At 38.0% G+C, this 12992-nt stretch overlaps 1 protein-coding gene across 19 annotated transcripts in view; it reads right to left on the bottom strand.

Annotated features, from left to right (window-relative positions):
- The window catches only part of MACIR (macrophage immunometabolism regulator), a 146698-nt gene that overhangs the window by 125460 nt on the left and 8246 nt on the right, over positions 1-12992 (bottom strand). For 3 of the 19 annotated variants that reach the window (XM_007436197.4, XM_025171829.2, XM_025171830.2), the window contains one exon: positions 608-9674. The exons of the other annotated variants lie outside the window; for them this stretch is intronic. In XM_007436197.4, the coding sequence (XP_007436259.1) occupies positions 9027-9653 (627 nt within the window). In that variant the 5' untranslated portion in view covers positions 9654-9674 and the 3' untranslated portion in view covers positions 608-9026. Of the gene's footprint in view, positions 1-607; positions 9675-12992 lie in introns of those variants that run through there. 19 annotated transcript variants of the gene reach the window in all.

The raw sequence follows: 12992 nt of genomic DNA, 5'->3' as shown, positions 1-12992 counted from the left end.
ACTTCCATGGAAAGAACTGCCTGGCTACCAATCAGTTACTCTGCCAGGGGCACTTTTTTCTTAGGACATGTAAGGCTCTAAACAACTTAGGATCTGAAGATCTGACAGATCTGACTGATCACCAAAGTAATCAGGGAGGCTTTGCTGCATGTGGGAGATTGGTGAAAGGCCACTTCTGTGGTTTCTTAGAGGAAGACCTTCTCTGAGTAGCACCTAGCCTTTCCACAACTCTCCAAGTTCATGAAACATCTACTATTGTGTCTTTTTGGTGCCTGTTGAAGGCCCCTCACTTAGGCCTTCCCTGTAACAATGTTGGGTATTTATTTTCATTCATTGTCACCATTTTATAACGTATGTTGTTTTATTACCTTTATTATTATATTTTTTTTAGCAAGATGCAATTGAAATGGTATACAGGATAAGAACATTTAATATTTTCTCCTCCTCAACCCAGTATTTACTCTTCACCAAGGATTAGTATGTCATAGTACATTCAATCCCATTTTTATTGTAAAGCTTAATCCATTTATTTTGAAAATCTATTATAATAATTTACTCCTAAAAAGAGTGGTAAAAACACTCACTGTAATTTATTTGTTGAAAATGCATTGTGAGAGGGAAGGAAGGAAGGAAGGAAGGAAGGAAGGAAGGAAGGAAGGAAGGAAGGAAGGAAGGAAGGAAGGAAGGAAGGAAGGAAGGAAGGAAGGAAGGAAAATAAATTGCAGAAATCTATAGTTTTACCCAGTCTGCCACAATATCCTGGCTTCAAATATCTTGAAATACAAAGACAGCACAGTCCAACACATCTAGATGGCACCAGCTGAAGAACGCTGTGTTAGTTGTTCAAATTTTGAGTATCCAAACTCAAAATCCATATCCATAAGCCTTGGGTTATGGGCCCCAGTACCCATGAAAAGTTGCTATCAAACTGCATATTTTAATGTGACAAATGGGGAAAAGTATTAATTGTCTTTTATTTATATAAGGTAATCCTCGATTTACAACCATTCATTTAGTGAGTATTTGAAGTTACGATAGAGCCGAAAAAGTGACTTATGACCAGTCCTCGCACTACAACTGTTGCAGCATCCCTGCAGTCACATGATTAAAATTTGGGCACTTGGCAACTAGCATGTATTTATGATGGTTGCAGCATCCTGGGCTCAAGTGATCGCTATTTGTGACCTTCCCAGCTGACTCCCAACAAGCAAAATCAATGGGGAACCTCGTGATTCACTTAATGACCATGTGATTCACTTAATGACCATGGTGATTCACTTAACAGCTGCAAAAAATGTCATAAAATCAGGTACGGTCATGTGATGCCTTGCTTAACAACCGCACTGCTTAACGATGAATTTTCCCATCCCTGTAGTGGTTGTAAGTCAAGGACTACCTGTATACATTAAATCAATTTTAGGTTTTGCCCTAGCTGAGCCCACTTCTTGGGCACACCAAGAAACCCCTAGCTTATTACTCGAAACCTAAGTGCAGCCCTTGTCCTGAAAAAAAAAAGTCATGTACTCCAGCTGTAGGTTCATGCTTAATATTTTTCAAAACAATGAATTAACTTAATAAAGAATCACATATGTCTACCCAAAGGACCCAATGAATTCCATACAGTTCAAGACATGCTTTGAGTCTGAATTTAGTAATAAAAGTTTCAAGGCACAGCTTAGAAGCAAAACACAAGGCATGACAAACTGATACTTATTCTTGGCATAAGTGTTCAAGACACTATATGGCTTAGAACTGAAACTGCCTTCCCCAGATAGATTCTGCCTGTCCAATTCAGACAGCCAAGGAGCACCCACTAAGGTCCCTACCTGCAAACTGTGGAAACTCCTCTCCTTATGGGACAGCTTCCTTCCAAAGGGAACACACCCCCTGCACTTGTGGCCTTCCAGAAGCTGGTGAGAACCTGGCACTTCTGGAGGGCCTTTGGGGCTTAGCTGTGTAGCCATCAGCACCTACATTAGTCTAATGCCGTATTTCTCAACCTCAGCAACTTTAAGATGTTTGGACTTCAACTCCCAGAATTCCCCTTGGGAATTTTGGGAGTTGAAGTCCAAACATCTTGAAGTTGCTGAGGTGTTAGGAAACATTCTGCTATTCTTATTGTTTTAATTGGTTTTTTTATATATTTTTTAAAAATATCTAGAGATTGCCTAGATTCCTCCAGACTGAGGCAAGGATAAATTGCATAAATATATTACTGAGTTTTACTTTTATGATGAACTAAGGAAAATGCAAAGTGTTAGTTTCTTTGGCTAATTTGGTAGCACTTCTTCATATTATATAGATTGTTTTGTCATACCATTTAATTTTTATTAATATTCCTTCTCTGGACTTCCACACTTTACCGTACTCATCACTGTTCACCCATGTCAGCAAATCTTGTATTATTGCTATAGTTGCATTTCTTGTTTATGAGTACAGCAAAAAGCATTGCAATAAATATGTTTATCATTTCAGACTTTGCAAAAAGTGTAGAAAAGCTGAGATTTAGCCAATTACTCTACCAGCAGAAATCTTGTTATTTATTTTTTTTAAAGACCAGGGAAATGATGTAAAGAAACCTCAAGAGGAATAACCATGGAGCAGCATTTTTATCTCTGACTGTGGTGAATAAAAGAGAGCATTTGAAAGACTGGGGTAAGCACTTTTTCTTATACTCTCCCTTATTTAAGAGGGTATTAGTCCTTTAAAGTTTTTTAAAATCGTGTCACAAGTTCTGAAAAAGAGAGAGCATATACTGAGGTTTAATAGTTGTTGACAATGGGCAGCAAAGAAGTCAGAAGGGAGTGAACAGTCTCAGGAGGTTGCAGGCTTCCTCTGTGAACAGGTTTCCACCCTTAGTCTAACAAGGGCTTACCCTTGTTACCCTTCTGTGGTTGAGGGCTGCTGCTGGCAGTGCTTCAGCTGCTGAGAGGCACAGGGGTATAAGGGAGTGAGATCATCAGAGAGCGCAGGGGTTTCTACTCCTTTGTGAGCTTTTGGAATTCCCCCTCCTCACCCTCCTGCAAATAGAATAGGTAACTTAATTCTACTGGAGGCTTAACTTATTTTTATCAAAATCCCCAAATTGTACTTGCCATTGTGGTTCAGTAGCACGTTCTTAGGAGAATTCTAGGGCTGCTGTATTGAATGTCATAAGTGCTCCAGTACAAACTGCAGTTTGGTGCTCTGGGTATCCTCAGGAGGCCAGACCGCTTGCGTTTATTGCTAGTTTAGTGTGTATACAACTGTAGCACAGTAAACTTCATGCTGAATGTATTAGAACAAACTTTCTCTGCCCTGCTAGGTCAATAAACATAACTACTGAAATAGCAGCACATTTTGCTAGGGTTCAATTATATTAATTACTATTAAAACTATTTTAAGAGTACCATAACAGTATGGTATGCAGAAGAATTCTTAGCGTAAGACTCAACTGCATTTCCTAACTGGACTGCTGTAAAGAATGACAACAATTCAGATTACAAAGCTTTGTTAAACCTTGATAGCATTTCTACTCTTATCAGTGGCCCACTGCAAATATATGTATATATGTATGTATACACACACACACACACCACCCTGAGACCTGCTAAAAGAATATATAGCCTGGGGTGGTTGTGTAGTTTTGGCCATGAGGAATGACTTTATTGCAGGTTTTTACTTTGTGGGTTACCAGGCAATTGGGAGTACATAGGAAAGAGAGTGTGCTAGTGAACACAAGGAAAAAAAGAATGTCAAGTGAGAGAAAAGTAGAGGATACGGACAAGGTTTGGTGGAGAAAGACGTAATGGAATCTGCTGGTTGGTGAATGAAGGTGGAGGGATGGAGAGAAGGTGAACATTTGAAATGGAAGGAACTGCCTGCATTGGTACCAGTTTTGCTTTGGGACATAATGTGAGGCTGCCCTGTGGATTCTTCTCCCCTCAGAATTTATCAGAGGTGAGCAGAGTGGCACTGCTGACAGGAGGAGTGGCTGGAGGGCAAGGAACACAAACTGTGACCACCATTATCTACAAAGGGGCAGCAAAAGGACATCTGGAATGGGAGTGGTAAGAGAGGAATCCCAGATCTCCTAGAATAGTCCTGGCCCAATATTGGGCATTGAGAGAGCCCTTGTCAGTTCCAGGAATATGAGATTCACTGATGGGATTAAAGATTTGGTGCCTGCAGGTGCCAGAGTTGAGAAGTGCTGCCAGTGTGGGTAATTGCAGCCACAATTAAACTCAGTCTGGGAAGCTTCTGAAGATTTATTATAAAACCTATCAGATTACCTGGATTGGATTATAAAAGTACATTCTCTGGGTAAGAATTAGGCAGCGCTGAAGTCAGCTTCCATCCCCTTCCAGGCAAGAGAACAGGAGTGAAATGGAGGGATTCTATGAGGGTTTTTTTTTTTTTTTTAAGTTCTCCACAAAGCTGAAGGCTTTAGGATGTAAGTGATGGGAATTAGAAGACTGGTGATAGAATGGAGTCACTGGGGGCCTCTGGAGATGAAGCAGTAGGGGCTGAAATTGGGTTCATAATAGGAAAAAGGAAGTATGGTGGGGAGTACTGGGTGTATTGTTGGAGAAGGGGGACACATACATTAGTTCAGGCCCCTTCTAAGCCAGTGGTTCCTCTCCTAGAGTCAGATTGGCAAGTTGAAGGGTCTTCAGGGTGTTGTTAGTAAATGAAATGCCAGGTCTCTTTACAACAAAACTACATTTGTACATGACATGGTGGTGGACAAGTGACTGGATCTGGCATACATGGGGGTCAGGGGAAGGGGGAAGAGTAAAAATCTGCAGGATGGTGGGCACATTGTCATAACTGAAGCCCTGCCCTTTTTGTACATGTGTGCTGTGATCATTCCTGTGACTCTGAGACAGGGAGCACTGCCTCAGACATGACCAGATGCAAGCGCCTATGCATGAAATTGGGTCACACTGACAAAGTATGGCTGTTGCTGGTTTCCTAACTGCCTGGCAGCTGGCCTCCACAAGCTGCCGGATCTCATCTTAGTACTGGTGCTGGAGTTCCTGAGACTGTTACTTGAGCAACTTCATTCTCCATGCCCTGGGAAAGGAGTCTGGTGTAGCTTGTAAGTTCATGGGCTTGTCACAAGAAACTGCATACCCAACACACATGGGAAGACATTCTTGGTCATCACACTGGAACAGATGACATTAACACCTGTCCTTTGCCCTGATCAAAACACTTCGTCAAACTACAGATCATGGATAACTTAGACTCCTGCAAGAAGAGTGGACCCATTACAACATTGTAGAGAAAAATAAGAGAAGGGAGTGCTATATATGCACACCTTGAGCTGCTGGAGGAAAGTGGGATACAAATCAAACAAGTACATAAATAAGCCAGCTAGCTAGCTTCTGACACCCAGTTATATATTGCTACTCCAGACTGAGCTAGAGATGCTATGGAAGTTTTGAATTAGTGCCTTTGGCCCAAGCTACTTATGAGAACCATCATTATTGGTGAGCATTACTGTTATGTTAATGAATTGTTTTTAATGAATTTTTTATGTATTTTTCCTGTTGTTCACTGCTGAGTCTGTCTGGATTGGGGCAGGGTAGAAATTTTGTTAAAATAGAAAAAAATAGCAAGTGACTTGGAGTAAATTTTAAAAATAATTTAGACATTAACAATGTTTCAGAGATCTCCAGCATTTGCTCCCCCATCCCAAGTCTGATATTCTAGTATTGGAGTATGAGACAGGAGTGCTCACATTCTGAGAAGGATGTTTTTTGCCTGTGCCATAAATATGACCATATTTGATTAAGGCCACCACTCCAGTCTCCTTTAACTTGGCAACGTATAAAGGAGACCAACCAAGCTACACAAAAGCTCCTCTCTGTGATGGAGAGCACCTTCAGACCTTCACCACATATGGGATTGGAAAGCATTCCCTTATCATTCCACCTCTGTGTTATGTGAATGAGACATCTTTTACTAAGGTAAAAAGATGACATTTTTCATAAAGACATGTTGCCATAAAGGGGAAAAATCCACATTTCTAGTGGAGTGCAATAATTTGTTTACATTATTTTCTTGCTTTAAAAAAATTCTGAGATGAGGGGTTCCAATTATAGAAATGAGAGAGAAACAAAGTTAGGAAATTAACTGTAGTCTATTATTATTACATTGCGGGAAAGATACTGCGATCCAAACTCTACCACTTTTGTACATATGTTGACATCACATGTACATACAAAAGGAGTGAAGCTTGGATTGTGACAGTGCGCCTGCCCTTCTGGAGATTGTAATTCTCCCCACAGACATGCCTGATGTCTTGACTGAAAAATGCTACCTCAGATGTTTTGTGGGAATCAGGTGAGGAGAAGGAGCTATAGGAATTTAGGGCACATGAATGGGGTAACCAAATATGGAAGCATGCTCTCTATGTAGCTAGGATATGGCTTTTAATATCCTGGCCCAGGATCAACCCTATGTTAGGCCAGTAAAAATCCACATATAGAAAATACTGAACTCGATGAATGATTACTTGGTAAAAAGACTTCAGGTCGTAATTTTTCATTAAAGTTTTACTTTCTTGGTAGGTCATCATTCAATATGCATTTCAAAGTAAGTTATCCTAATAAAATTAATTTATTAATGTATTATTTAACATGTATGCCGCCCAACTCTCAACAACTCTTCAAAACCAATTAATAATAGAAGAGCGAACTCCAGGCGATGAATTCAATCACTGAAATAAATGTTCATACAAGACAAGAAGCTGATGCACTATAGTTTAAGTGACTTTCAGAACAGTTTTTAAAAATAGCGGGGAAAACATGTCACATTTATATTTTCCCACTTTTACACCATAGGTTGTCAGCAATGGGCTGATTATCTTGCCAGAGAACTGACTTAGGAGTTGCAGAGAACTTTAGAAATCAAAAACAAATTTTTTAAAAAAATAATTTAAATTTTTTTTCAAGAAAATAGTTCAAAAGCCACATAAAATGAGGCCAACCATTTACTTTATAAGCAAACTTTATAACAACAAATCTGAGGCTTCTCTTATAATTAGTCATTGCACATCATAACAAGAACAGATTCATGCGTACACCATGGCTATTTGTTTCCAATGGGCAATCCTTTCCCAGATAAAAAAATCACAGAGAAACCTCATTATAAAGTGAGCTGTAGGCAAATGCAGCTGGTTCCGCTATTATAATGGCAAGGAAAAAGTGATTAAATTATACCAGTTCTCTGAATATTAAATATGTAGTAGATTCCATGTCATAGTTTCTGAAAAGTATCAGATCCAAGGAAACTAAATTCCTTTTGCTGTGTCAGGATCTACAATATATATGAAAATATATAAAATGCATACATTTATAATACACATAAATCTTTAGGAAAGAACAGAAAATGATATATAGTCAGGCAGATTATCTTTCCCATGTTTCAAAAGAGCAACACATAACAAGGGCCATAGAAAAGTATGGATATTACCCTTTTATTTTATAGTCAATGTTGCTTCATAGGATAAAATCAATAATTAATATTGATTAATTATCTTTAATCAATAAATGTAAAAATCCTTTCTTTGGCATTGGACAGTACTCTTCTGTTTACACTAGAAGGCCATGCAGAGTAGTTCCTTAAGAAATCATTTTTCGCTATAATATAGCAGTGCAACTTGTAAAAATTACAAGCAGCTTCTCAAGTTAAAAGTGATCCATAGTTTATGCACTGCAAGTTGGGCATAATTGTTGTACAAGATGTCAAAGAAGAGACAACCCTTATGCTTTCAAAGCATATGCTCTCTGTATTCTTTAAGAGATAAGTCTTTTCCAAGTAAATCAAAACTGTGCAAGGAATGGTTTTAAAAAGGCTCTGTTTCATAAACAATTTAAGCATTCCTTACTGTATCCACAAAAATTAAGGTTTCACTCCTAAATAACTTACAGACCAAGAACATAACATGATTGCACACTCTTTCAGTAATAAGCAGCATATCTTAAAAGAGAATAACAATAATAAATATTAAAATGTAAAATATGATTTGTTTGGAGATGATTTACACCAGTGCATTTGGAATAATTAATAACCTAGTGGCAACCTGAACGTTTTTTTCAAAAGAAAAACAAAACAAAACTAAGTTGTAATTATCAGTGCTGTAAATAAACTGGAATGTTCAAATGCAGTGCTAAAATGTCATAACAACCTCCTATCACACCTATGTAGTACTGTAATTGTAAAATCTAAATGTTGAATATCACAGATGCAGTTTTTCAGTATTGGTGTGTGTATGTATATATATGTATATATATTCATACATACTCATACCACACATCATAAAGGTTTCCTGTGTTAAGATAATTATTTAAAAAAACATACAAAATTAAAGTCAGTGGTTTTCTTTTGATTTTTTTTCTTCAAAACACATTTTAGGATTTTTTAAAAAAAATTACACTGAAATTAGTTTGAAATGCAAATAGTAATTCAATTATACATTAAAAAAAAGTCAGCTGTAGTAATGTAAGTACTGAGGCTTAATTTCATTAGCAATTTTTCTTTTCTTTTGTTCCCAGTGCAAAACCAGCTACAGTGAGTGTAAACTGGGTTATTTTAAAGAACATATGGTTTTAGTGAAACATTTTGTCCTATAATGCAAAACTCATTGCATATGCACATATGATTAATATTAAGTAATGTATTTCAGTGCTTATCCATGAGTAATTTCTTACAGCAAGCTCAGTCAGAAACACAATTCACATTACATCAATTTTTGAGTGTTAAATTGCCATAAATTTCAGGTATCCATGTGCAAAACTTTTTGTTTTGTTACAGTATTCCAAAGAAATTTGTCAGAATTTTTCAATAACTCCTTCCATGTTGTTTCTGCACACACGCACGTGCATACACACACACACACACACACACATACACATGCACCTCATCTTCCTATGTTATGGTCTAATAACACTTTTCTGATCCAACCAGGTACCAAGTGCATGGCTGTCTACATTGTATAGACAATCTTGATGCAGTGAAGAATTAAGGATGATTTATGTTCATGTGTTGTTCCTAGCAAACATACGGTCCCCTCTCAGGGTGAGGTGCTGGAGCTGATACTGAAGCACTTCTGTATCAGCTGGTTCCTTGATGTTCATTCTGTCTAAATTGAGGTAGTCTAGGGATTTTGAGTGAGCTCTTTTACCTTTGAAAAGGCAGAGAGGCAAAGGACCATGAAATGCCTTGTATGGTTCATAAGGTAGTGGCTTGCTGCATTTATCCCCTGAGCTGGGCATCCGTCGCCTTCTACGGCCATTGATCGCTGGGATCTCATAAGGCTGGTAATACCTGCTTCTAGCTTTGCACACTCGGGAAGAACGGGAAAGTCCTGAATCAAGCTGTTTGGGGCGCAAAGTAGGCCCTACCGCTTCAACTTTATTCTCTTCTTCTACAGTGCACTTTTGGGCTAATTTCAGGAGCTCCTCCCCAGTTGTGAAGCCAACCAAGTAGTTAGAATCCATGTGGAGGATCTGGTAACCTGAAACAGTCTGGCGCATTGGTGAGCATGGGGTGCTGGAGCAGCGAGGTTTCTCAGTGTCTGTTTTGCCTGTAGCACTCACTTCAGCGATAGGCAACGGGAGAGTGGCTAGCATAGATCTGGCCTCTCCATTAATGTCAACTTCCATTTTAAGTAAGAATCCAATAGCCTAAAAATACAAAAACAGTTTTATTAGCATGATACAGAGAAATACAGATGGAACTGGTGTCAGCTGAGAAATGGTAGTCATTTCTGTCTTTAGGTCTTGCTTTGCAGAGACTTCCAAAATAAAGGAAGACTGAGGACTGGAGGTGGATTCGCATTCCACTTTTGGCATAAAACTGTTTTGTGTCTTTGCATATCTATCATTCCTTTCTTCCTTCCTACCAAGTTCAGCTCCCAATCTTTATCCACAAACTGAAAATAATATCCTCTTACTCTAGTACTAACTGTGGAGAGTAACAACAAATGATCCTTCTGAGTATATTTCCATCACCAGATCTTATCCTAGTAGTAGAGCCACAAATTAGAATCATACAGCTGAAAGAAGTAGAAACAAGGATTATCTGCAAGATAAAATTTAAGATGTCTCTTTTTATTTTGACCTGCTGCAATCAGTTAGAGGCCAAGTCAGTGTTCAGTTCTCTTGATTACATGCAGGCTAAATCCTTAAAAGAGGAGGAACAGCCACATTTTCAGAAGATGACTTGAACTCCTTTCTCTACAGAATTCAATGAAAATAGTTTTCCTTGAAGCAACTCTGCCCTTGCTTATCTCTTTTCATGCTACACTGAAATGAATCTGATATTCCAAGTGCGCAGCCAAGCAACATTTCTCATTACTTTCAGTGGGAGCTCTTGTTTGTGAAAAAAATAAAAACCTCAATTTCTACTTTCTACCAGACCACTGCACATGACCCTTGGCTCTTTCAGTATTTAGCTCAGATTGAAAACAAAGTGATTATGTCCTCATATAAACCCCTTAATAAAAACTGCAGTGATCCAGAGATTAGGTTGATGCCCTTTTGCCAGTAGGTTAAGCCATTCTTATTTAGAAAGGGATGTTCTTAGTTGCTGTTATCTGCCACCTTTTATAATATAACTCTTATTTGCAATTATTTGTTTTTATGGTATGATGTTGTCATGTACTGACTGTAGTAGATGTTGTGGATTTTAGATGCTCTCAGTGATGCTTGAGCTAGAGAAGGGAGGACTGTATTTTCAAAACAAACAAACAAACAATTGTGTTCACTCATGCAACTCTTTGCCCACAAGCAAATTAGCCATCTACTTTCTGATATGCCAAAAGGGTAAAATGAATGGATAGAGAAGACTCTTGTCCATACAAAACATTCAGCCATACACAGAGATCAGCACAAATATGCTACCATTACCTAACCCCGATCACACTTTTTGTCAGGACTGGGAGCTTTCCAGTGTCTGTCAAAACTTTGATTTCAAACTCCATTTCTGATCATTAGAAATGGTAGCAATTCTGATTGCAGACAATGTGAGTAACCTTGAAAAGTCTTTGACTATGATTAAAGAACCATGCATCTTCTCACTATCTATCTTACATCTTATAATGATACATGTACTACATGTACTGACAGTTACCTGCACTAAATATACTACAGTGACCACAAAATAAAAAAGTAAAGACATGAGTGTATCCATGCCATTTTATTGGCACTGATATGGAAATGGTTCACTCTCATTTCAACTTCCCAGTTCATACTACAATTCTAAGGATTCCCTGGTGGTCTCCCATCCATGTATTAATCAGGCCCAATGCTGCCAAGCCTCCAAACCCAGAGAAAGCTAGTCAAGTGTTGCCACCTACTGGGATTTGCCAACCTCAAACCAAACAAAAAAGACCAGCATTTTAGCAGCTTCCCTCCCTCCCTCCCATATACACACAGGAGACATAGAACAAAACATCTGCAATTATTATTGTTCTCAATCTGGCCTATTATTATTTGGATAAATACTGGCTAGCTTCACACCTCTTTCTAAACTATGGGTTGCTTCACTAAGGTTTACTGAATAAATCATAATTGAATGTATTTCTACACCTTCTAAATCACAAACTATGGTTTAACAAACCTCAGCACAAACAAAACCAGCAACAAAAAGTCATTGTTTTTAATTGCATATTTACAATTTCAACTATGTTCTAGTAACAAATGCTGTTTTGAACCTATCAAACACTACACAGTGAAGTTTGCGTCCTACAGTACTGAACAGTCCTAAACCTCTTTCCTCTCTTGTGCTGCAACCCCTGATCTCAGCAGAACATCCTCCCTTAGTTATAACCCCCACATCTGCAAATGGGCCTGTATGTGACCATTTGCTGGAATCACTTGATGAGTCTGTTTGAACTGATTTTGAATGAACAGGACTAGGAATAGGAAGCAGGTTTTCTTTTTCATCACAATCATAGGGGAATAATGTACTGATTTTTATAGGAGTTACTTTCAACCTGCAGCTTGTTTTACAAAATGCACACCTAATAAACACTTTACTGAAGGAAACAATATACAGTACAGACTGCCGTATGTCCTGAACACACAAAAAGGCTACATTCTATTTCTCATGCAGAAATGCTTTCTATGAAAAAATGATCAACTTGTGAAGTCATCTTCACCATACATAGAATTGAATTTTTAAAAACAAATTCTTCATCTGCAACCTCAGAGAAAAAGTGCATTAGAAAGAGATTTACATTTCTAAAATGTAATAGCATCCTGCAGGAAGAAAGATCCAAGCTGTAATTCTATTAGTGCATTAACGTAGGGGTAAGCTCTAATAAATGTAGTTGTAGTTGCTCCTCATCCAAATACATGTTTCTTATGCACACCTTATAAACTAAAATAGTGGTAATCTCCACAGAAAACAACTTTGATGGTTCAGCCTTCACAACACTGCACCCAGAGCCTGAGGATCACATGCTGTCTGGGAATTATGAGGCTGCAGTAGCAATATATCTTGAAGGCACCAGATTGGAAAGGCTGTGAGAGTCTGTAATCCAGCCTTCTTTTTATGAACATAATAGCTCACCAATATCTTAAAGAAGGTGGGATCCTTGAAGTGTTTTGTGTAAAACAATCCAAAAGAAAGCTAACTGAACATATAATCTTCAAATTCAGATATTAATGGTGAAAATTGGTACATTCATAGTTTGAGATATACATATTTATACAGAGTGTACTCTCAAAGCATATGCTTTTATATGGGTACGGTTTATTAGGAATATGATTTATAGAGTCTATATTCTGTCTTTCTACCCAGAGGTTTATGATTTATATAGTAGGTATAAATGAAGATCAATGAATTTTAAATCACAACTGAGCATTGTACTGATTTGATAGCCAAAGCCCTGGATGTGATTTTAGCTGATTCTGGTTTTTATTTTTGGTAAGTGATTTGATTAATTATTTTGAGTATAATCCAAAATCACGCAACAGACCTTTTCCTCATTCTTCTCT

Source organism: Python bivittatus, unplaced genomic scaffold, assembly GCF_059951505.1.
Source record: "Python bivittatus isolate LINGU-HERP-01145 unplaced genomic scaffold, Pbiv_v1 ctg000850_np1212, whole genome shotgun sequence".
Classification (NCBI taxonomy): domain Eukaryota; kingdom Metazoa; phylum Chordata; class Lepidosauria; order Squamata; family Pythonidae; genus Python; species Python bivittatus.
This window is presented reverse-complemented; position numbering and strand designations above follow the sequence as displayed.